General features: G+C 53.3%; 2 protein-coding genes across 2 annotated transcripts; one reads left to right on the top strand and one right to left on the bottom strand.

The window, feature by feature from the left end:
• The first annotated feature begins 50 nt into the window (after positions 1–50).
• LOC102823574 (transmembrane protease serine 9-like) lies at positions 51–8,612 on the top strand. The gene is made up of 9 exons (XM_006876732.1): positions 51–271; positions 357–507; positions 721–981; positions 1,084–1,200; positions 1,385–1,517; positions 3,184–3,337; positions 5,074–5,218; positions 6,568–6,831; positions 8,409–8,612. The coding sequence occupies exons 1-9, from the start codon at positions 51–53 to the stop codon at positions 8,610–8,612; spliced, it is 1,650 nt and encodes a 549-aa protein (XP_006876794.1).
• Positions 8,613–10,813: 2,201 nt separating this feature from the next.
• On the bottom strand, positions 10,814–14,843 carry FSTL3 (follistatin-like 3 (secreted glycoprotein)). Its single transcript, XM_006876731.1, has 5 exons — positions 14,724–14,843; positions 13,280–13,465; positions 11,352–11,567; positions 10,978–11,205; positions 10,814–10,863 (listed from the first exon to the last, which is right to left on the bottom strand). The coding sequence occupies exons 1-5, from the start codon at positions 14,824–14,826 to the stop codon at positions 10,814–10,816; spliced, it is 783 nt and encodes a 260-aa protein (XP_006876793.1). The 5' UTR covers positions 14,827–14,843.
• Positions 14,844–24,559: the final 9,716 nt, after the last annotated feature.

Raw genomic sequence — 24,559 nt, 5'->3', positions numbered from 1 at the left:
TCAAGTCTATGGTCATTTGTGTAGCCGAAACAGGAAACTCAGGAGGCATAATGTACCCACATGTGGCCAGTGAGATCACAAGCCCCTCACTGGCTGGCTTTGCCCCTTCAGGCACCCTGCGTGGTGACAGCAGGATCGTGGGGGGCCATGAGGTGGCGCCCCACTCCCGGCCCTTCATGGCGTCCCTGCAGCTGAACAAGACACACATCTGTGGGGCCGTGCTGGTGCAGCGGCGCTGGGTGCTGACGGCCGCACACTGTGAGGTGACCAGGTGAGTGGCCGAGGCTGCCAGGGAATGGGCTGCAGGTTAGGGACGCTCCAGTCATGACATGCTTTCTCTCCCGTGCCTTCCACAGCGCGAACCTCAGTGCCTTCAGGGTGGTCCTGGGGGCCCATGCCCTGCAAACACCTGAGCCCACCTGGCAAGTGTTCACCATCACTCAGGCCGTGCCTTATCCCCTCTACAATGCCCAGCTCGACACCCATGACCTCCAGCTCCTTAAGGTGGTCAGGCGGGAGGAATGAGATGGGGCAAACCAGGGTGGAGGGACGGAGGGAGGGCACAGACACGTGTTGTCCATGCTGACATATCGCTCTGATGGCTCCTGTTACCATTGCTTCCTGTCTCTGTCTTCTCTCTCTCCTCTGACTCTCCCATCCTTGCCTGTCTGTCTCTCTGTGTCCGCCTCATCCCCCTTGTCCGCTCCTCCCCACCTCCAGCTCAACGCCTCAGCTCATGTCACCAGATCCGTCCGCCCTACGCGCTTGCCCAGGCGGAACTATTCTCTGCGCCCGGGCACGCGGTGCCGAGTGACAGGCTGGGGCGACACCACCGGTCGCGAGGACCCGCCGGCCGCCCTGCTGGAGGCTGCGGTGGTCATCGAGGCGCGAGGCCCCTGCAACGCGTCCTGGGGAGGAGCCCTCACGGTGGACATGCTCTGCGCCTCCGCACGCTCCATGGACCGCAGGGGCGTGTGTGGGGTGAGCGCGGCCGGCGGAGGAGCCCGGTCTGGTGGGGGTGGTGGGTGGCCCAGGACACCCCACCATGACCCAGCCACTCAATCATCCCCTTCCTCTCCGTAGGGTGACTCTGGCGGACCCCTCCTCTGCCGAGGCCAGTTGCACGGCCTGGTGTCCTTCTCCTCGTCGCTGTGTGGGGATCCCCGCCTCCCCGATGTCTACACCCGCGTCTCCACATTTGTATCCTGGATCAGGGACGTGCTGCAGCACTACTAATGGGGGCGGGGTGTCTCTGACCCCAAATAAAACCTTACAACCATGCGTTGCCCAGACCTGCTTCCTTGGAACCTTACCTGCTCTACAACCTTCTGTGGCTCCCTATGTCCCGACAGGCGCCACTTTGCCTCTCAACCCCTCATTCAAGACACCGATGAGCCCTCCAGCCCACCAGAGGCTGAGCTTCAGCCTTGAACCCCAAGTGGCTGGTTTGTCCTCTGCCGAGACCCCCTACCTCTCCCCACTTCTTCCTCCAGAAGCCTTCCCTGAGTCCACACCAGGTCATGTGTCTCACAGACCCCAGTATAGCGGGAAGAATAGTAGCGGCCAGCAGTCTTGTAGTGTGTACACCAGGGAGCTGACTGAGCTCTTCCTGATATTACACCATTTGTTAAGTGCCGACGAGTCGGTTCCGACCCATAGCCACCCTGTATAGGGTTTCCAAGGAGCAGCTGGTGAGTTTGAACCGGCGACTTTGCAGTTCAAACGTCTTTGCAGTCTGGTGCATGAACCGACAGCGCCACCCCAGGACTCCATGGGAACTGGCAAATGCAACCCCACCTCTCAGGTCTCACTGGTCAACGCTGGCCAGGCCACCCCTGCCATCTACAATTGTTGCTGTTGGTGTTAATGCTGTCAAGTCAATTCTGCCTCATAGCAACCCTATATAGAGTTTCCAAGAGCGTCTAGTGGGTTTGAACCCCTGACCTTGTGGTGCTGATTCCTACAGCGCCACACTGCGAGTCCACCAGCCACAGTAGCCATGAGGATAATAGTGACCGTGTGTCCAGCTATATCTCATGTAACCCATGACCACAGTAAAATTCCCATTTCCCCCAGGGAGAGGTCCCAGGGCACTTTGTCTCTGTGCCCTCCCCAACCCCACAGAATGCCAGGGGCGTGGTATACAGTCGGCAGTTAACAAATGCCAGAAGACAGCAATAATCATGGCAGGTCCCTGTCCTCACTGCCCTGAGGTGTTGCAGATGGAGAAACTGAGGCTGGCCCAGGACTATGATCCAGTGCAGGTAGAGAGCCAAGCGCGCCCCTCTCCCCCCAAGAAACAGATGTGCAATTATAGGGCGCCGACTGTGTGCTGGACACTACACAGAGCTCCCTACACACATTGTGTGGAGCAGGTGTAAGAGGTGAGCGCCTGCCCAAGACCCAGCTCTCCCTTCCTGGCCTGGGAGGAGGCCCTGCACACTATTACCAGGCTCCCAGAAGCCCTTGTTGGGAACTGGGTGTTGTTCACAAAGCCTGGTGGCCAACCACAGGCCACAGCCCAGTTGTTGCCCTTTCCGGGCCGTTGGAAGAGGTTGAGAGCTGTGGCCCACAGACCTTGAAGGGAGGCATTGCCGGAGACAGACCATGGGGCCCACAGCGGGGCTTGGGGGCTGTCTGCTGCTGACTGTGACCACAGTTACCCTGATGCTGCTCACAAGGCCCCTTGGTGAGGACTCCCCGGGCACCCCCTCCCCAGGACCTCCACCTGGGCCTCCCTCACAGCCTCTTCCAGGGTCCCCATCCAGACACCTGTCAGATAACTGCATACGGGGCACCTCAGGGCTCCCACATTCATCCAGGTGATTCCCAGTAACCCTAGGTCCCCACTGGCTCAATTACTCAGCTCTCAACTGGGAAGGTGGAAAGGTCCAGCTGGGGTCCAGAGCCCCCTCCCCACACACTGGGGGGCTTGTCTTGGCTCCTCAGTCTCCAGCTCATCCTGTGGCCCACTCCATCTGTCTGCTGGTTTCTGTGTTTCTCAAGGTCTTTGTCTGTGCTTTTCCTCATCTCTGTCTCTCCACCTCTTTTTCAGTTTCTTTCTCTGAGTCTAGTCTCTTTCTTCCCCAACCCCAGCTCCTCACTGACCACCCCCAGTCCTGTGGCAAAGCCTCCCCAATAAGCTTTTCTGCCAGTCCATGACACTGTCTTACTCCCTCCCAGGTTCCTGGGGGGGGCGCATCATTGGAGGCCATGAGGTGACCCCTCACTCCAGACCTTACATGGTATCGGTGAGCTTTGGGGGCCAGCACCACTGTGGGGGTTTCCTGCTCCACGCCCAATGGGTGGTCTCAGCCGCCCACTGCTTCAGCGACAGGTAAGCACGCCAGGCTGGCCCCAGGACACATGCTACAATGCATGGGGACAACATGTGGGAGCCAGTGGAGGACTGGGGCACAGGAGGGGACAAGGCTGACCGCACTCCTCACTCTTGGGGGCTTGTGAAGGAGGGGGTTTCACTGGGGAAGGGGTAGTGCGGGAAGAAGCAAGCCAGTGCGAGAAAAATGAAAATTAAACATTATAATAAATATTATACTCATTCTTGTCATAATTTTTTTTGGATCATTGTTAATACTATAATTGAGGTGGGGCTATATTTTCTATAAGGAGCTCTGGTAGCGTAGTGGTTACGAATCGGACTGTGAACCTCAGGGTCAGCAGTTTGAAACTACCAGCTGCTCCATGGGAGAAAGATGAGGCTTTCTGCTCCCGGAAAGATTTACAGCCTCAGAAACCCTGTACAGGGTCGCTGTGAGTCGGAACCGACTCCACAGCACATAACAACAACAACAACATATTTTCTATGCCATCAAATTTTCTGTAGGTATATTGATAATTGTTAATATTGCCAACTATTGTTGAAAATATAATTGAGCTAGGGATAGCAATAGATACTATAGTTGTTGTTGTTGTTGTTGTTGTTATGTGCCATCAAGTCGGTTCCGACCCATAGTGACCCTGTATAGGATTTCCAAGGAGCAGCTAATGAGCTTGGACCGCCGTCCTGCAGTTCCAACGACTCTGTAGTCTGGCGCATTAACCCACAGCACCACCCCAGGTCTGTATGAGTCGGAACTGACTTCACGTCACACGGCACCACCATTGTGAATGTCTCATCAAGGTGGTGGTGGTAGTTGTGACTCACAGTAACCCTGTACAGGGTCTCCAAGGCTGTAAATCTTTACAAGAGCTGAAAGCCTCATCATTCTTCCTCAGAGGACTGGTGGATTCGAATTGCTGACCTTTCAGTTAGCAGCCCGACACGTAACCCACTACATTCTCCTGTTAAAGTGGCAATAGTAATAAATACTGATTCCATTCATCCTAAGCATTTTCTAAGGAGCTCTGGTAGTGCTGTGGGTTAAGCACTGAAGTGTTAACCACAAGGCTGGCAGTTCAAACCTACCAGTCACTCGGAGAGTTGGCTGCTCCTATAACAATGGTTTGTCTTGGAAACCCTATATAGGGTCTATATGAGTTGGTATCCATTTGATGGCAGTGGGTTTGACTTGGGCTTTAGGCGGCACCTTGGCTAATCACTTGACTACTAATTGAAAGTAGGCCGTTGGAACCCACCAAGCAGCATGGAACATAAAGGAGCAGTTGGTCTGTTCCCAGAAAGATGAGAGCCGGGAAACCCTCTGGGGCAGTTCTTACTCTGTCCCATAGGGGCGCCATGTGCCGGATTCGGCTTGCGTGAACCTAACAGTAGGAAACGTACTTTTTATAATAAGATTGCAGCCATTATCATTAATACTGCAATTAAGGTGGGAATGGCAACTAGTATAATAATTATGATATTCATTCTCTTCCTATGATAATGAATAGTGTAAATTGTCGGTAATACAATAATTGAGGTGGGAATGTTAATAAAACTAGTATAACTTTTGTTCTAAGTGCATTTTCATAATAATTACTAACTCAGCACTGATCTTTGATCTTATAATGGAGGTGGAATGTAAACAGACTGCTGCACCCCCATTTTGCAGATGAGGAGACTGAGCCCTTTGGCACACAGCCCTCAACCCAGTCCTGCTTCCGCATTCCCTATAGGAATCCTCTGATGGGCCTGGTGGTGCTGGGAGCCCATGATCTTCGAACTGTGGAGCCCACCCAGCAGATATTCAGCATCTTGAAGGTCTTCAGACACCCCAATTACCAACCATCCACTCACACCAATGACATCTGTCTGCTAAAGGTAAGCCTGTGCTGTGGTGGCAGATTCAGGGTCTGGCTGATCCCTGGTTGCCCACAAAGTCTGGGAGCACCTGAGTCAGGTCACATTTCTCCTCTCCCCAGAACATTCCATGGCTCCCACTTTCTCCAGCACAAAAGCCCAAGCCTTCCTGGTGCCCAAGGGCACTGCTCTGTCTTCATCTACTTGTCTGTGAAACCCTAAAAGTGGGGGCCCACTGCTCTGGTTGGTCCAAACCATTGTACGGATGGAAAAATAGAAACCGGAGGTGTCAAGGATGTATGTGCCCAAGATCACATGATGTTGGTGGTTGTGTGCCATTGAGTCGGTTCCGACTCATAGTGACCATGTATAGGGTTTCCGAAGCTATAAATCTTTACGGGAGCAGAAAGCCCCATCTTTCTCCCACAGAGCGACTGGTAGATTTGAACTACTGACCTTGTGGTTAGCAGCCCAGCCCCTCCTCAAGGATCCTTCAAGATTACATTGTTGTTGTTGTTGTTAGGTGCCATCTACTTGGTACTGACCCATAGTGACCGTATGCACAGCAGAATGAAACACTGCCCGATCCTGGGCCAACCTCACTGCTGTTGCCACGCTTGAGTCCATCGATGCTGCCACTTGGTTCATCCATTTCGTTGGGGGTCTTTCTCTTTTTCTCCAACCCTCCACCTTACCAAACATTTTCTCCAGTGACTGGTCCCTCCTGACAATATGTCCAAAGTATGAGAGGCTACCAAACCCAGAGTCCTGAGCCATGTATTCCACAACCTCTGACCTCCCTGCGTCCGGGCACTGGGGACAAGGAGGCCCATGCTGGCACCCACAGAGCCCCCAGTTTAACCAGGTGGCAGCTGGGTAAACCAGTCTTGACAGGGGCCCAGGAGAACCCAGAGGAGACTCTTGTCCCAGCCTGGGTGTCTGGGAGTGCTTCCTGGAGGAGGTGGCATCTATGTTGAGACTTGAAGACTAACTAGTAGTTTCAAGCATAAGAGTGGAAGGGTCCCAAGGAGCACTTGTAAATTCATTCTGGCTGAAGTTACAGGACCCTCAAGGGATTTGATTGGTGGGTTTTGTCTTGAGGATGATGGGGAGCCATGGAAGGATTTAGAGGAGGGGTGAAGGTTGGGAATTAGAAAGATCTTTGCACAGCTGATAAAGTGAGACTGGAGGTCTGGGCTGGGGGAGGCCAAGGTGGGATTAACGGGGCCTGAGGGGCAAAGGAACAGAGTCTTCTGAACTTGGTGATGACTCCCACCAAAGTAGAAGAGAACAAGTATCACAGTTGGTAAACAGGCAAGAGCTGCAGTGTGAGGTGGAGGAAAACAAAACTGAAAAAAATCTCCCTGCAGCTGAACCACTCGGCCGTCCTGGGACGTGAGGTGGGACTGTTGAAACTGCCTCGGAGGGGAGCCAGGCTGCCCCAGCCTGGGGAGTGGTGCCAGGTGGCCGGCTGGGGTTCCGTGTCCGATTTCCAGGAACCTCCTTCCGGGCTGATGGAGGCCAAGGTCCGTGTGCTGGACTTGAACTTCTGCAACCGCTCCTGGAGTGGCCAGCTGCGCCCTGCCATGTTCTGCACCCGCAGTGGGGACCACCGGCGGCGCGGTTTCTGTTCGGTAAGTTCCTTTCTCCCCAGCCCACCTGCTTACCGTAAGGGGAAACCGAGGCCCACCGAGAGAGTCAGCGTGGACCTTGGACATTGAGTCCAACTTGACACCAGAGGAATAAACTGAGACCGGGGAAGTGTAGGGAGTTGCGGAGGATCGCAGGGCTGCAGCGCGCTCACGTGCAGGTTCCCCACTAAGCAAATCCCCGCAGAGTTGTAGAGCTATGCACGCATTGTCCAGCAGGGGGCAGTGACAGAGTCTTAGACCCTAAGACCCTGTAGGGACTGATAGCCGCCCCGGTCTTGGTGTCCAGAGAGAAACTCGCCCTGAGACGTCTCCTGTACATTGGTTAGGATACGGAGGGACCGTTAGAACAGCAATTTTGAGCGAGACTCGAAGGTGAGGGAAGGGAGGGCCAGGCTGACACCGAGGGTCGCAGGACTGCATGTGCGCTGTTGCAGGGCCGGTAGCCTTGGAGCGTTACACACGTACTGTCCAGTAGGGGGCAGTCACCGGTTTCAAGGCTGTGAAAATACCTGGACGCTAGCAGCAGTTTGGGAGGATTGGAGGAAGAGTCATTAACCACCTGCAATATGCAGATGATAGAACCTTGTTTACTGAAAGTGAAGAGGACTTAAAATACTTACTGATGAAGATCAAAGACCACAGACCTCAGTATGGATTGCATCTCAATGTAAAGAAAACAAAAATCTTCACCACTGGACCAATAAACAACATTCTTATCAATGGAGAAAAGATTGAAGTTGTCAAGGACTTCATTCTTCTTGGATCAACCATCAACACTCATGGAAGCAGCAGTCAAGAAATCAGACGATGTATTGCATTAGGCAAATCCGCTGCACAAGACCTCTTTAAAGTGTTGAAGAGCAAAGATGTCAGCTTGAGGACTAAGGTGAACCTGACCCAAGCCATGGTATTTTCAATAACCTCAGATGCGTGTGAAAGTTGGACAGTGAATCAGGAAGACCGTAGAAGAATTGATGCTTTTGAGTTGTGGTGTTGGAGGAGAATATTGAAAGTGCCATGGACTGCCAAAAGAACCAATAGATCCGTGTTGGAAGAAGTGCAGCCAGAGTGCTCCTTAGAAGCCAGGATGGCCAGACTTCATCCCTTATACTTCAGACATATTGTCAGGAGGGACCAGTTGCTGGAGAAGGATATCATGTTTGTTAAGGTGAAGGGTCAGAGAAAAAGAGGGAGACCCCAGCGAGATGGATTGGCCAAGTGGCAGCATCAATGGGCTAAAGCATGGCAACAGTTGTGAGGTTGGCCCAGGATCGGGCAGTGTTTCATTCTGTTGTGCGTAGGGTCGCTATGAGTCGGTTCCTAAAACAAGCAGCAATTTGGTTTGCCCCAGGAACCAGAGAACAGTTGGTGGGCTCCAACTGAATGGGCAATGGGGTAGAGGAAGTGGAGCAGCAGGTGGGGACAAGATCCTTAGGGCCTTGAAGGCTGAGGGGATGAATTTAGTCTTTGCCTTTACAGCACTAGAACGCCATGGAAAGACTTTGAGGTGGGAAGGCCCAGGGAAAGGGTTCTTGACCTTGCTTTCATTCCAACCCCAGGCTGACTCTGGAGGACCTCTGGTGTGCCGTGGCAAGGCCTATGGTCTTGTCTCCTTCTCCGGCCTATGGTGTGGCGACCCCAAGTACCCCGACGTGTACACACAGCTGTCTGCTTTTGTGAACTGGATCCGGGGTATAGTTCGGCGGAACCCCCACCACAGCACCCCACCTGGGATCCTTGGTCCCCTTTCAGGCACTACCTGAGTCACAGCCTCGCCGAGTATTCTAATGAGATGGTAAAATATACACACACATCCGCTCCCAATCTGGAATATTCCATGGGGACCAAAAAAAACCTGTGAAACCTTTGGGGGATGGGGCATCAGTTCCAAACGATAGAAAAAGAACGCAAAGGAACTGAGGAGCTTTCCAGGTGCATCAACCACGCCTCCTCTGCCACTCCCTCCCTGTGATCTGGGGACCCAGCCTCACCTGTCTCCTGCCTACAGCCTCCCACCTCCTTACCCAGTTGTTACTGTTTTGGCTCCCAGACCCTAGCCATGCAGACAGTCAGGCCTCTTGGAGCAGCGCCCCACCCCATCCACCTGGACTTATCTGTTGTTGATAAGAGCTGTCTAGTCGGTCTGACTCACAGAGACCCTGTATTGCGTGTCTGAGGAGGGGCTGGTGGGTTTGAACCGCTGACCTTTCAGTTAGCAGTCCAGAGCTTATCCTACAGCAACCCCCCACCTAGTACCCCACACTGAGGAACTTGCTGGTCTCCTAGTCTTTGCATCTGCTGTTCCGCCTGCCTGGATGCTGGTCCTCCCCCTCCAATGGACTGGTTACACCTACGTATAAACAGAACCAAGGTTGGTACCCCAAACCCACTGCCTTTGACTCAGTTCTGACTCATAGCAACCCTGTACGGGGTTTCCGGAGCTGTAAATCTTTATGGGAACAGAAAGCCTCATCTTTCTCCCTCGGGGCAGCTGGTGGGTTTGAACCGCTGACCTTGTAGTTAGCAGTCTCGTCAGTACCTATACTGCAGTGCCACCAAGGCTCCTAATACTGTTTGGAAAGGGTAAGGAACTCCGTCCAGTTCTCTCTGTGGAGAGAGGAACAAACGACTAGGACATCAGACGGGGTCTCTATCCCCAGTGAGGGATCTGAACGTGACCTGGGTTAAGGTAGCACTCACCACAGGCCCAACCAGCTGGCATATGGTTAGTGTTATTAATACTATGATTACTGTTATACACCCGCCCCATCCTTCAGTGCGCGCCTCCAATTCTGGGTCCTGGACTAGCTGGCTCCTTGGGGCTGCTTCAAGTCCTCTAGCTCCCCCTTCCCTCCCTTTTCTCTGCCCCCCTCTTCATACCACTGCCCTTCTCAGAGGGAGACACTGCACACAGACGCTGAGAAGTACAGTGGTTGCCCCAAAGCCATACACATTTCTTTCTCTCCTGGACACTTCTAGACCTCACGCCACCCCCACCCCCCCAACCAAAGGGCGGTGGTTCAAAGTGGTTCAGAGAGAGGAGGAAAACTTTTTAGTCTTTATTTCTTTGGTGAAGCCGAACCCCAGGGAGGGGGTGGTGTCTTGTTGTAGGGCTCAATTCTGAACCACAGGTAAGGCACTTTCGGGGGACAAAAAGGAGAATGACCACCACAGCCCCCTGCAAGCCTAGCTCCGTCCTCAGGATACCTCCCAGCTCCCCGTTTCTGGTCTGAGCCTCTGGTCTATGGAACGGCAGCATTAGTAATAGTGGGAAGTAGCCACAGGGGACTGAAAAAGAGCTGGGTCTAGAACTTGGGCCTGGCTGGCAGCGTATGACATTTCTGGATCCCTGCCCCTGTGACCCCCTCTGGGTCCCACTCTTAAGTGGAGCAGGACTAGTTGCCATGGTGGGGCTGCTCTGGTCCTGAAGGCCGCACCTGATAACACCACAGCTTTATGAACTGTGGGATGGGGGGGTGGGGGCGAGGGGATATGGTTTCCTCTAGTCAGCCTCAGGCCTGTATCACGTCCCTCTCCCAGGGGCCTTGGCTAGATGGAATGGGGAAACTGAGGCAGTATGGAAAGTGAGAATCTGGAATTGGGCTGATGAGGTCTGGATGTCTTCCTGGACCACGTTGTGGGAGTGACTCCCAGAAGGCCGCGGGCTGGTCAGGAAGTAGTCTCTACTTGAAGAACTCAGCCCTCATGGTAACCCACGTGTTGGTAATTAGACTCCTCTGAGGGGATACTGGGAAAAGTATGGTGTCATCCTGGGTCAAAGGGCGCCCGGGCTGGGGTGGAGCTTCCTGGCGAAGTCACCAAATGAGGACCAATACCCCTGGTTCTGGGCCCCACCTCCAAGATGCCGTTGGGTAAGGGGGGAAAAGGGAAGCTCGTCCGAGGGACATAAATTAGACTCTGCTGTGACAATAAATAAAACGGGGGAGGCCTGCCCCGCCGGCGCTCACACGAAGTTCTCCTCATCTGATTCGACATCGGACAGCTCAGGGGCACCTGCAAGAGATACCAGTTGGGTCAGGGGGCAGAAGCACCCTCACCCCCCAGGACTGACAGCCTGTGGTCCCCTAGACACAAGGGTTGCAGAGCACGTCCCGTCCCGGCACTCACCTGTGCAGGTACCTGGATGCCGCACGCCAATGGAGCGGCCCAGGAAACAGGTGGCCTGGCGGAGATGGCACGAGGAGATGTAGGTGATGTTGTTGTTGCCACAGAGTTCCTGGCCGGGGCTGGAGGGCACTGGGCAAGGTGCAGCGCGACACACCACGCAGTGCGCGCTGCCCGTCTGGTCCACCACGCACGACTGCGGCCGCGGGCACACCACGTGTGCACACGACTCTGTGGGATGAGCGGAGCCATCAGGGCGCAAAGTCCTCCCGGACCCCCAGTGTTCCAGGCCTGCAGATTCTACCCGCCAGCCCCGCCCTCCATTAAGCCCCACCCAATCCCCCACCCAGCCCTTCCTCCGCCCCGCCCCCACGTACTGCGGCAGCGGCCTAGGTACATGACGCGCAGGTCTGGGTGGCCTCGGCAACGCGCGACTCGCAGCTCGCACTCGTCACGGTAGGTGGCGCCGTCGGAACCGCAGACCTGAAGGCGCGCAGGGAGCCCCGTGCAGTCGGGGGCGCACTCGCATCGCGGGCGGCCCCCCAGCATACGGCATGCCTTGCCCGGGCCACACTCCACGCCCTCGCATGAATCTGCAGATGTACGACACGACACGCAGCGTGGGCGGGGGCTTGGGAAGTAACGCCCCTCCCATACTACCCTCCCCCCCCCAGTGTTCTCATTCCGTGTGTAGGGGCATGGTCCATCTGTGGTTGGATCTGGTATCACGCAAGGATGGACCTGGAATCATGGCTGTGCCTGGGGGTGGCAGACTCAGCGCAGAGTCTGGGGGTCCAGGGATAGCCTCTGGCTCCCCCTCCACGCTGGGCCACCCGCTCGGGCTGACGGGCTGACGTCTGTTCCCTGATTTACGCGTGTTTCTGGGAAGGCCGGCGGGGGGCCCCAGGCTGCGTCAGTGGGGAAGGGGGGGGCTGGCGCTCCACCCCGTCCAGGCGTGGGTCTTGTTCGTCTGGCTGCTAGGACCTCCCTAGAGGCAGTGTTGATGAGGCGGGGTGCTGGACCCTCGGCCACCAGCCTGAGCGCATTTGCGGGGAGGGGGCTTCCCACAGCCAAGCCCCCTCTGAAACACCACTCAGACCCATTTCCCAGATGGGAAAACTGAGGCCTGGCAAGGAGATGCCTCTCTCTGGGGCTCCGCTCCATTTGAAATGCACCTCCGCCTCACTAAGGTGGTTATTGTCCCCACTTTACAGATGTGGTAACTGAGGTCCCTTCAGTGCTGTGTGCAGGAAGCGCTCCCGCAGCACTAGACCCCCTTAGTGTTGTCTATAGCTGGAGGGTGGGCGCTGAACACAAGCTGCTAGGGTTACACCCTGGCCTCAGTTTCCCCAGTGTTTAACCCACTTACTGGTGGAGTAACCCACTTCACAGGGTGGTGCTGAGCATAAAATGAAGGGACAATGGCTACCGTCACTAGCCACACAGCCTTCCGGCCTCCCAAGTCGTCACCCCTGCCTGGGCATGTGGGCCGCACCTGTGCCCTCCCACGCCGCCCGCCCACACCACATCTGGAAACGCTCCGCCCGGCCTCACGCAAGCAAGAACGGAAGTGGGGGGGCCAGTGGAGCCAGATGAGGTTGGGGCATCTCGTGCCCAGGCCAAGCGGTTTTTGAAGTCTGTCCTCCTCTCCAAAGCTGGAGGGAAGGCCTGGAAGGAGCTAGGGGCAGTGAGTTCAGAACCACCAGAGTTTAGGATTAATCCCATCCCAGCTGGCCTTCAGGTCTACTGCCTAGAACTCCATTCTCCTTCCTTGTGCCCTGCTGGGGACCCACCCAAGTTTTGTTGATGCTCTCCCCCCAGTACCTTCTGTAGCAGGCAAACTCCTAATCATCCCCCAACACCCTGACTCCAATGTCCAAGTCAGGCCCCAGTGACTCCTTTGGACACCTGCAGGCTCGAAGTCCCCCAACCCCTCCGGGAGGGCAGTTAACTATGTCTTGACTCATCCATCCATTCATCATCCATTCACCAGGCCCTGAAAGGGCTCCTATCTGATGGAGCAGCATTTCTCAAAGCATGCGTTTGTTTGTTAAACACACAGCTGCCTTCCCCACCACAGACCCCTGGAGTCAGTTAGGAAAACCAGGTGGGTGCAGGTGGGAAGAGACATCCTAGAAGCTGGACACCAGGTCCCGACTCCTCAGAAAGTTGGACCAATGTTACTTCGCCCAAACCACTCTCTGAGGTGAGCCCCCAGACCTTGTCTATGAAGCCTGGGTTACCCCCCGCCTTGATCTTAGCGGTCCCCTTTACTGAGCTGTCGGTGCCCTGACTGGAGTCTCACCTTTGCAGGGCAAGCAGTGCACAAGGCCCAGGAAACCCAGCAGACTGATTTTGTTCCCGGGGTAGGTGAAGTTGGACCAGGCGATGTCGACGCTGGCGGATGCACAGCATTCCTCCTGGCTCACGTCTGTCCGAAGCACCAGGCTGCAGGTGGCCTCTCGGCCCTGCTGGAGCCAGCAGACACCACCTGCAGGTAGAGGAGTGAGGCTGTTCACATGGCTGGACCTGCCCACCTGGGACACTCAAGCTTTCAGCTTCACCCAGCACCTGGCCCTCAGAGGGGGCGATCTGCCCCTAAGCCTGGAAGGAAGCAAGCACGGGTGCTCCACCCCAGCTCTGGGTAACCTGGAGTTCTCCCCTCCCCTCTGAGCTCCGCCCGAGGCCCCGCCCATCCCCCAGAGCTCCATCTTTCCTCCAGATCATCCAGGCTGGGGCCCAGCATCCCACCCACCCAGGCAGCCCAGGGAATGGCCGGCGGCGGGTCAGTGGCCCCAGGAGCTGCCTCTCACGCCTCTGCCCTCAGTCTAGACAGCACCCGAGGGCCCAGGAGTCCCCCTCGCCTGCAGCCCCCCCTCGCCTGGCCGGCCTCTTACTCACTCCAACTTGGGAACATTCTCCTTGCATGAGCTCACTGTCTCCCCGGGGACACGGCCCTCGGGGAGGGGGCTCTGCTCTTGGCATGGGGCTGGCTTGGGGCTGTGGGGTCTGAAGTAGAGGCAGATGGCCCTCAGTGTTCCCCTTAAATGGGGGCAGGAATGGCTGTGGCCCCCCGCCTCCACACGTCTGCTGGCTCCCGGGCTCTGGCTGAGTACCTTCAGGGGCAAGCTCTGGGAACACGGCCCTGAGGTACCCATTTTGTAAAAGGGGAAACCGAGGCAGGAAGTGGCTATGACTCCCCCAGCATCCCCCAGAAAGTGGCAGGTGTGACATTCTAAGCCCCCAGCCTGCCTGTTGCCAGACCTCAGAAGACCTGAGGCCCGGGCTGGAGACCCAGGGTCCCACCACACCACACTGCATCCGGACCCTGATGACCCAGGTTCGAATCCTGGCTTTGCCACTCATATGCTGTGTAACCCTGCGTCTCCATTTCCCCGTCTTAAAATCGGGATGATGACTACTCACTACTAGGCTGTTGTGTGGACTCGAGGAATGGAATTGTAGACATTAAGCGCTGAATAAATGCCATTTGCCATTAGGATTACCATTATTTATAATTGTGGAAGAGAGAGAGATCCGTTCTGCTGACCTCTTGGTGACCCTCCTTCAGGCCCTTAGGGACTAGGGGTAGAGCACCCCAAGTCTTTCCAGAGTGGACCTTACTGGTCACCACTCTCTGCCCCCAGTCACCTCCACCGCGCCCCCCAACAATTCCCCCGAGGGCCGCATTCCGTGCGGGCCCACGTGGGTGGCCCACCCCACCCTCCCCTTCCTGCAGCCCGACTCACCAGGCGCAGGGTCCCCAGAGCTCACGGAGCCCATGAAGCCCACAGCCCAAACCAGGGCCCCCCAAGGCAGTGGCCACAGTGGCCCCGGCGTCCCGGGACGCATGGCGATGGTTGAGACGGCGGCGGTGGCGGTGGCGGCAGGCAAGCTGGCGGCTGGGAGGGCGGGCAGTACGGACTTCCCAGCGCGCAGCGGCCAGGCGCTCCCTATAAAGGTCCCGCAGGCTCGGGGCGGGGCGGGGCCGGGGCGGGGCGCTTGAATGGCGGGGCTGAAGGCCGAGTCTATGATGAGGGATGTGTGCAGGGGCTGGGCCTGGCGACCCCGAAATGGCAACTGGGGGCGGAGGCGGGGTCCAGTCTAGGAGCCAGAGAATTTATCTGGCAAGTTGCGGCTGGAGCCAATCGTGACGGTCTTAGGTGGAACTGGGGAATGGGTACCCCCAGGTATCACATGAGATTGGGGCCCTGGGAAAAGTGTATCTTCGGATCTGTGTTGGCATGGGATTCTCTTCCGGGCCCACCTATGGCCTGGACCATCGGCCAAGCCTACCCACTCCTGCCAGCCCCCACACCTCAGCCTCAGCCAGCTCCCTGCTCACACCTTAGGCCTCCCAACCCCTGGACCCAGTGGACACAACCCAGTGTGAGTAAGGGGGTGCATGAATGGAGGGTGGAGGGGATGGGAGGTGGCAGAGAGAGACCCAGAGAAACTATAGTCCCCACAACAACATCAACAGCAGTAATCATACACCACCAACACACCCTAAGTGCCCACTGCCTGCAAGGCCCTTTGCCCCTCAAACCCAGGAATCCATGTCCCTGGCCCCCAAACGTTTGTAGAAGTGCCTCTGGGCCATGCCAGCAAGAATTTATTGGTTTATGAGGACTGCAGAAATGCTGGCATGCCGCCACCCAGGAATCCCGGATTCTCCTAGAATCATGGTTCCCTGGAGTGACATCAGTGTGGGCCTGGGAGGCACTTTGTGTAGCCAGACACTCTTCCTAATGTGGAGTTGATACACCTTTGGGGGGTGGTCTCCAGAACTGTCCCACCACTCATCTGTCAGTGTGGCGGGCTGCTATGATGCTGACAACTTTGCCTCCGACATTTTGAATTCAAGATCATTATGGCGCAGGAGACAGATGTGGAGTAGGAAGCGACTCGACAGCATCTAACACCATAACCGCCCATGGTGGAAAGGTTTCAGCAGTTTCCAGTCTAAGACAGACTAGGAAGATGGACCACTACTGAATATGTAGCCACTGAAAATCTTGTGAATATAGTAACAGAAGATTGTCAAGACACCCCCCAAGTCCTCCTGGGCTCTGGGGGCTCATTCTCAGATGATGTTTTTGATAAACCACTGGTGTCAGGTACCATGTGTGGCACTGAGGTGTCTCAGGAACCAACACAGACCCAGAGCCATCCTCACTGAGGCCATGACTTATAGGTGCCATGGGTGGGTGGGTGGGGGAGGGGAATATAGACAAAAGAATGAATATGTAAAGGCAAAAAGTGGCAAATGATTGCTGTAAAGAAAATAAAAACAATTGGACATCTCTTGTGCTTAATGACCCCATTACTACTTCTGCCCCTACCTCTGGCGTGGACACTGAGGCTGTGTGTCTGCATGGTGCGTGACAGTTGCCACTGGTTAGAGCCATGTCCAGATTCTTTTCCCAACCTCAGATGCCCAGCCTGACCTCTGTCCCCTCTCCTCACTCCCCCCACCCCCAGCCGGAGAGGACACCTAGCTGCATTGGCCCAACCTTGATCTCTGGCAGTATCTGGGGATTCTCCCCAAGACAAGGAATGGGTAGGGGCAGGACCCTATGTTCTGACCAAGGGTATGCGGGGGCTGGACAGTGTGACCTTGTCCAAGCACTGACCCTGGTGTGGCCCGGTCACCCTAGCTTGGGCTGTGCAAATCAAAGGCTCATTGTCTGGGTTGGCGTGGGTTCGGGGCCTCCCCGGGAAAGCCGAGGCCAGCTGCCAGCAGCCGCTACTCCCTAGATCAACATCTCTCCCAGTGCTGAGGTGACTGTAATCGTGACCCTCTTTGGGGACCCTTCTGTCCCCGGAGGCCCCAGCACCCACCTCTCTGCCTCCTCCCTGCTCTTGTCTTATCCTTCTCTCTTTCTGTCTCCCATTTGTCCTCCTGACTGGGCCTCCACCTCATCCTAGGTCTCCCGGCCGGCCTTGCCCCCTGTGGCCCACTGCTACACTGAGGCTTCTCCCCAGCTCAAGCACCTGCCATGGCTCACTTCACTTCTGCTCACCTCCCGATTTCTCAAGCCCAACAGACTGATGGGATAATCCAGGGATGGAGTTGCCTGGGAACCTTGAGGCTCACCCTGGCCCCATCATCAGAGGGCAGGGACATTTCAGTATAAATTGTGAAAGAGACGCTAGACTGAAGGGGGCTGGGAACAGAAGCAATAGGGATGCTTGGGGTTGTGAGGAAGAGGATGCGTTAACTAAAATGTGTCTGTCAGAACACCCATTGCCGGTGAATCGATTCTAACTCAGCTCCCAAAGAAGCCCACATCCAAATCCCTGTGAATATGCTTCCTCGTGTGGCAAAAAAATGGGATTTTTTTTTTTTTTTCTTCAGGTGGGATTTATGGCATCATCCTTGAGATGGGGATTATCTGGGTCCACATGCATCATGACCATATGTCAGAGCAGAACTGTCCCAGAGGACCACCAGGTCTTCCTTCTGCAGAGCCGTTGGGTGGTTTTAAACTGCTGATCTTTAGGTTAGTGTCTGTACAAAAACATGTGCGCCACCTAAGCGGCCTCAGTGGACAACAGGGTCCTTCTGTCTGAAGTCAGAGGGAAGTTGACTGAGAAGGACTTGGCCGGCCATTGCTGGCTTTGAAGATGCAGGAAAGATGAGAAATAGATTCTCCCTCAGAGGCTCGGACAGGCTTAGGCTAGGAGACCCATTTCAGACTTCTGGTCTCCAGAACTGACAGAGATTAAATGAATGTTGTTTGAAGTCGCCCCATTTGTGAGCCAGGCTCTGAGAAAGACATGGAGGTAGGGTCCCAGTCTGGCGAGCAAAAGCAGAGCTGTGCACAGAGCACAGGATGGACCTGAGGGCCAGAATGTTCCCAAACCACCTCCAGGAATAGCCTTAATCTTCTCATCTGTGAAATGGGGAAAACTGCATTTTTTCCACTGGGAGTGGTTGGAAGGAATGAAACTGGCCCCAACCCAACACCAAATCCCCTCCCGTCCCGTCAAGTCGATTGTGACCCTGCAGGATGGAGTTTCTGAGGCTATAAATCTTTATGGAAGTGGATTGCTTCATCTTTCTCCTGAGGAGGAACGGGTGGGTTTTAACTGCCGGCCTTCCGGTAAACCGTCCCTCCAGTGCTCCTGAAAGTATACCAGTCCTTGGCTGTTGTTATTATTTACCAACTGGTCCAGCATAGAGTGACCAACACCAGTATGAGCTGTGCACAGACCCTCTGGGGAGGGTCCCCTCACTGGGGGCTGCCAGGAAGCTGCTGCCTCCCTCATCCGTTCATCTTCTCGGACAGCCTGTCTGCTCAGGTTCAGTTGTATTGAGGATGGGACGGTGACCAGTAAAATAAAATGAAGATTCTATAGCCTAATCCAAGCTCACACCTGACAACAGTGTTGGGGTCCTGGCCAGGGGCCTGCCCGGTGGAAGTAAGAGGGAGACATGGATGGCTCTCATGGAACAGGTGGCTCTCGGGTTCCATGTTGGCCCCAGTGTCAGGCAAGAGAGCTTTCAGGGAAAAGCGCTTGTGTGAGGGAGATTCCAAATAGCATACTCCCCCAGACAGGCCCAGGGACGGTGAAAGTGGAGAGTTGTTCACAACCCTGAGCTGGGTCAAGGTGCCCACTTGTCAGTTGGAAACCAAAAAGTAGCTCAAACTACCACAAGATACCATCTCACACCCATGTTGTTGTTGTTGGGTGTTGCGAAGTTGGTTCCAACTCACAACGACCCATGAACAATAAAAGGATACACTGCCCAGTCCTGCGTCCTCCTCACTACCATTGCTACACTTGAGCCCATCTTGTTGGGGGCTTCCTCTTTTTCGAGCACCCTTCACCAAGCTTAGTGTCCTCCTTCAGGGATGAGTCCCTCTTAATAGCATGCCTACCAAGCTCACTCCTAAGGGACATTCTGGCTGTACTTCTTCCAATAGTTGGGCTGGTAACCACTAAGTTAGCAGTTCAAACCCACCAGCTGCTCCTCACTAGAAAGGTGAGGAGATTTAGTCTTGGAAATGCTAAGGACCAGTTCTCCACTGTCCTCTGAGGTCACTATGAGTCAGGATGGCTACAATGTCAGTGGACTTGGGATTTTGGAGTTTTATTATCAGAACAGTGTCAAATAGTAAGTGCTGGCAAGGAGGCGGATCAAGCGGAAACCTAGTGCGTTTTCAGTGGGGAAGTAAAATGGCGCAGCTGCTGTAGAAAAGCGGCTGCTGGACCCTCCACAAGTTATACAGAGGGACGGTGTGGGCCAGCAATTCCATCCCCGGGTGTATAACCAGGAGATTGAAACTCAAGGACTCTAACAGATGCGTGTCCACCCATACTCACTGTAGCATTATTCACAGGGGCCAAAAGGTGGAAACAATCCAAGCGTCCATCAACAGGTGAATGAATAAACACAGTGTAGGCCACACACACAATGGGACCTTGTTGTCATTGTTGTTAGGCGGCCTCTAACCAGTTCCAATTCATAGTGACCCTCTGCACAACATAATGAAACACATCCTTATAATTGTAGTGTGTGAGCTCAGTGTTGCTGGCCCTGTGTCAGTCCCTCTCGTTGGGGTGTTTTCCTCTGTTTCGCTGACCTTCCACTTTACAAAGCATGATGTGCTTCTCCTAGGACTGGTCCCTCCCGATAACATGTCCGAAGTACAATGAGAGATGAAGTCTCCCCATACTGACTTCTAAGGAGCATTCTGGTTGTACTTCTTCTGAAACAGGTTTGTTTGTTCTTCTGGCAGTCCATGGTCCTTTCAAAATTCTTCTCCAACACCACGATTCAAATGCATCGATTCTTCTAGGGTCCTTCTTATTCATTGGAGGACTATTGGAACATTGCTCAACCACAGGAAAGAAGGAAGCATGGCATTGTGGATGGGCCTTGAAATAGATGCTTTGTGAAAGAAACCAGGAAAAAGGACACGTGTTGTCTGACCCTATTGATGTGGAAAGTCCCATATCCCACAGCCATCAATTCAATCCCAACTGAGAGCGAGCAACCCTACACAGGGTTCCGAGACTCTAAATCTTCATGGGAACAGACGGCCTCATCTTTCTCCCTCTGACCTTGTCTTTAGCAGCCTACTGCCTAACCCCAGCCCTATCGTGTTCCTTATCAATGCCCAGAACAGGCAGACCCATAGAGACAGAGAGGGTGGATAAGGAGGGATAAGGAAAAGCAGTTCTCATTCCAGTAGGTTCATTTCAAAAAAACATTTTTTAAGTGAGTGGCAACTTGGAAGGCATGGGTCAGAAGGTGGGGTCGACAGTTCTTGATCTGTCTTCTCCCTGAGGTTAGTCCACATCAGGTAAGGAATAAAGGGTCTATGATCTACGATTGAAAAACAATCTTTTTATGGTGACTTGAGTGAAGGTCTACAGAACAGATCTTCAGTTTTACATAAAACAAATCATACAACTTCGTGTCATTCCAATGATTTCAATCCCCTCCGTGTAGCATTGGTTAACAGGATTGACTAATTACTAATTACTTTGAACTCTTGCATTCCTCCTTCTACCATCTGCCATGCCTCACCCTCCCCTCTTGTGTATTGCCTTTCCCATCACTCAAGTTAACCTTTGTCTACCCACTAGCCCAAGAATCATTTTCCCTTACCTCCCATGCTGGTAACCAACATGGAATGTTTCTTTTAGCAAGAAAACCTTTTCATAACCTTTTACAACACTGGTCTCATACAATAGTTGTTCTTTTGCAATTGGACTAAGTTAACTTGGCATAACTTTCACCAGGTCCATCCAAGTTGTGGGGTGTTTCACAGTTTTATTATCATTCTTCAATGTTGCATAGTATTCCATTGTGTGTGTGGACCAAAGTTTGTTTATCCACTCTTGTGTTGATGGGTATTTCGGCTGCCCCTATCTTTTTCTTGTTGTGACTAGACCTGTTACAAACACAGCGGTGCACATATCCGTGTTACAGCTCATATTTCTTGAGGATCCACACCAAGTCGAGGGATTGCGGCTCATGTGGTAGCCACAATTTTTGTTATATTTCCACAACAGCCCCACAAAGCAGATGGGATGGTTGCGCTTACTTGTTTTCCTCCCCAGTCCGTTATTTTTCGTTTTATTGTGGTAGACTATATGTGCATAGAACTTACCGCTTTAGAGTGTACATTTCAGTGGCATTTAGAACCACAAAGTTATGCAACTAATCCTTTAAAACAACAGTAACAACAAAAACATTGTTCTGAATCATAGCGACCAACGGGACAGAGCAGACCTGCCCCGTGGGATTCTCTCAGCTGTCATCCTTCAGAGAGTAGATTGCTAGCCTTTTCTTCTGTGGGGCCGCTGTGTGGGTTTGTACTGTCAGCCTTTCAGTTAGCGGCTGGGCGCTTACCTGTTGAGCCACACAGAAGGAAGGTGGTGTGAGGAGGGATTGTTTACCATCTGTACTTCCATGTTGTTTTTCTATCAAGAATACTTTTCTATATTATTTGGGTTCTTAAAACTGCTAAAGTCTATGAGTTGTAACCGACTCTAGGCACTTAACAGCCACGACATACACTCACAAACACCATTGCTGTAGTTTATTCTGGCTCATAGAGACCTCGTAGGAAGGACTAGAACTGCCCTATAGGGAGGGTTTCCCAGGCTGTAAGCACTAGACCGCGTACCACAAGGCCAGCGGTTCAAGCCCACACCTGCTCCATGGGAGAACTATGACGCTTTCTGCTCCTGCAAAGATTTTTAAAAGCCTCAGAAACCCCATTCAGGATCCCTATGATTGGAACCAACGCAATGGCACTTTACAACAACAATCTTCACAGACGCAGGCTACTTCATTTTCCTCCAGCCAAGTAGCTGGTGGAGTTAAGCCACAGACCTTTGAGTTAGCAGTGGCGTGCCGAATCCCTACACCATCAGGGCGCCTGGTGTAACCTTCCCCACTATCTAGTTCCAGATCTTTATTCTCCCCCAAAGAGAAACTATTCATTGAGCAAGAACTGCTTCCTCCCTCCTCCCCCAGCCCCTGCTAACCTCTATTCTACTTTCTGTCTGTCTGTCTGTCTGTGCATTTATTGGCCTGTTCTGCACAGTTCATCTAAATGGAATGGTACAATATTTGCCCATTTGCATCTGACTTCTTTGACAAAGCGTAATGTTTTCAAGGTTCCTATATGGTGTAGTGAGTATCAATGTTTTTTGATTGTAGTAAAATATGTGGAACATAAATTTACCACTTTTGAGCATGCACATGCAGTTGAGTGGCATTTAATACCATAAGGTTGTGTAACAGCCATCACTATCTATTTCTAGATCTTTTTATCATCCCAAATAGAAACTCAGTGTTACCTAAGCAATAACACCCATGGGCCCCTCTCCCTAGTGATTTCTTCTACCTTCTGTCTCTGTGAATATCAGCAACTTTGATCTAACCACATAGCCATGGCCTCTGGGGAGACTGACCGGGTGAGGGATGCTTCTGGAGCTAGGGTGTCTGGGGTTTTGTCTAGATTGTGTATTGGCTGCTGTCTGAAGATGTGTGGATTTGATGTCTCTTCCTGTAAGTGGTTATACCTCCAACTCAAAGAAAAGTCAGACAGAAAAGGAAATAAGGAAGATAAACAACTAAGTAAAAACGCAAACCAAGCAGAATGGCTAGAAGACGTGAAAAATGAACAAGAAGATCAACCATTAAAAGCACTGACAACAAAGAAATATGCATGAAAAAGTGGAAAGTATACAACCTCCCCTCCCCCACACACATACACACAAAGTGAAAAATAAAAACATAAGCAAAACTTCTCCTCATAGAATTTTGTCCCTACCCCACCCCACCCCACCCCAGAGAGATAAACACCTGGAAGATCCCAAAATTCATCTGGAAGAGTAAAGGAGCAAAGGGGACATTTTGAACAATAGCAAAAAAACATTGAACAACTTGTCAGAACCTAGATCAAAACATACTGCAAAGCTATAATAAATAAAACAGCATGACATAGGCTTAGGGAAGGAGAGGCTCCCCCCACTCAGGGGAATGTGTTGTTGTGATCCCTCTCATGTGACATATGACAAAACTGAGCCATGAACAGAAGCCTTCTGCCCAAGGTGCTCCCTCTCTGTCCAAGAGGCCCCCTGACCTGGTGGAAGGAGAGGAACAGCAAGAAGCCCATTGCCCTCCAGGCCATTCTGATTCATAGCAATCGGGAGGCACAGGGAAAGGAGTTTACAAAGGCCCCAGGGCTGGAGAGAAGTGGCTGGGGAGTTAGAATCACAGCGATCTCCTGGGAAGATAGTAGATCCATTTTACAAAGGCAAGACTGAGGCTCTGAGAGGGAATCTGAAGGGGCAGACATGTCCTTACCTTGAAGTATCATGGGGGACCTAAAGGGAGAGGCATAGCCCTGAACTTGGGGTCTGAGGAAGACAAAGCCCTACTCTGGGTGTCTGAGGAGGGAGACACAGTTCTGTCCCAAGAGTCTGGGTTGGTAGACATGGCCTTAATCTTGGGGAACTGGCCTGCTTTAGGGTCTGAGGGAGTCCATCCCCCTCCATTTTCATAATGAAATTTCAAAGCCCCCCCAAGGAAGAACCACGAAACTGGTAAGCGGCACCCACATCTGAGAAGTAGGGAGATGCCCAGCTCTCCCCTCCCAAGTCTGACCCATCAGCAGCAGCAGGGCACAATGGCCACACAACATCACACTTTGGTCTGATGTCGTAATCTAAGGGAGCGTGGTGAGGGACCGGAAGTCTGGGTTTGAGTCCCGCCCCGCTGGGTGACCATGTCTGAGCCATAGTCTCCCATCTGTAAAGTGGCAAGCATGACTGGGCACTTAGTTGTATAACACACAAATCCCCAGTCTAGTTCTCTGTGTCCTCAGCATACTGCCCAGGCCTGGTGCCCATTCACACTCAATTGTTCAACGATTCAAGAATTTACTGCGCACCTATCGGGTACGGCCCAGTTTTGGGAGCATAACTATAATTCCTTGGTGTATGAACAAGAGGGCGCTGGACAATGGGATGCAGGGGACAGGTCTCCGCCACGCAGAACAAGTACATCCTCTAAGGACCGAGAAAGAGGAAGGATGCAGACAGGGCACTTCCGGCAGAGGTGGGAGGGGCAAGAGAGGAGATGAGGAAGTCACATCAGGTGGCGGGACCTGGAGGCCCCAGGCCGAAAACCCTCAGAGGTTCTGCCATCTGCTCAGAGAGGTTAAGTGATTGACTCAGGGTCACACAGCTGGGTGAACCCAGGCCCACTGGCTCTAGGGCCAAGCCTCTTAATTCTTAACCAACACCCTAGAAGGGGCTGTGGTCTCCTGGTGTAATGCTGTAAGATAAGCGCTGGACTGTAAACCACAAGGTCGGCGGTTCAAACCCATCAGCTTCTCCTTTAAAACCCTATACAAAATCACTATGAGTTGGAACTGACTGGATGGCACTTAACATCAACAACAGGCGGGGCTGTAAGGTAAACCCTGGACTGCTAACTGTAAGGTCAGCTGTTCAAACCTACCAGCAGCTCCTCGGAAACCCCATAGAGGGTCGCTATGAGTCGGAACCTACTCGACGGCGCTTAAACAAGAGAGGCTTCAAGAATGTG

Source organism: Chrysochloris asiatica, unplaced genomic scaffold (assembly GCF_000296735.1).
Source record: "Chrysochloris asiatica unplaced genomic scaffold, ChrAsi1.0 scaffold00409, whole genome shotgun sequence".
NCBI lineage: Eukaryota > Metazoa > Chordata > Mammalia > Afrosoricida > Chrysochloridae > Chrysochloris > Chrysochloris asiatica.
The sequence above is the reverse complement of the archived record's forward strand: the minus strand, read 5'-3'. Positions and strand labels throughout refer to the sequence as shown.

Coding starts and splice junctions, on each gene's coding strand:
- FSTL3 (XM_006876731.1), bottom strand. CDS start 14,826: ATGCGTCCCGGGACGCCGGGGCCACTGTGGCCACTGCCTTGGGGGGCC. Junction 13,466..14,723: donor CTCTGGGGACCCTGCGCCTG/GTGAGTCGGGCT, acceptor CTCTACCTGCAG/GTGGTGTCTGCTGGCTCCAG. Junction 11,568..13,279: donor GCACTGCTTGCCCTGCAAAG/GTGAGACTCCAG, acceptor GTACATCTGCAG/ATTCATGCGAGGGCGTGGAG.
- LOC102823574 (XM_006876732.1), top strand. CDS start 51: ATGTACCCACATGTGGCCAGTGAGATCACAAGCCCCTCACTGGCTGGC. Junction 272..356: donor GCACACTGTGAGGTGACCAG/GTGAGTGGCCGA, acceptor TGCCTTCCACAG/CGCGAACCTCAGTGCCTTCA. Junction 508..720: donor ACCTCCAGCTCCTTAAGGTG/GTCAGGCGGGAG, acceptor CCCCACCTCCAG/CTCAACGCCTCAGCTCATGT.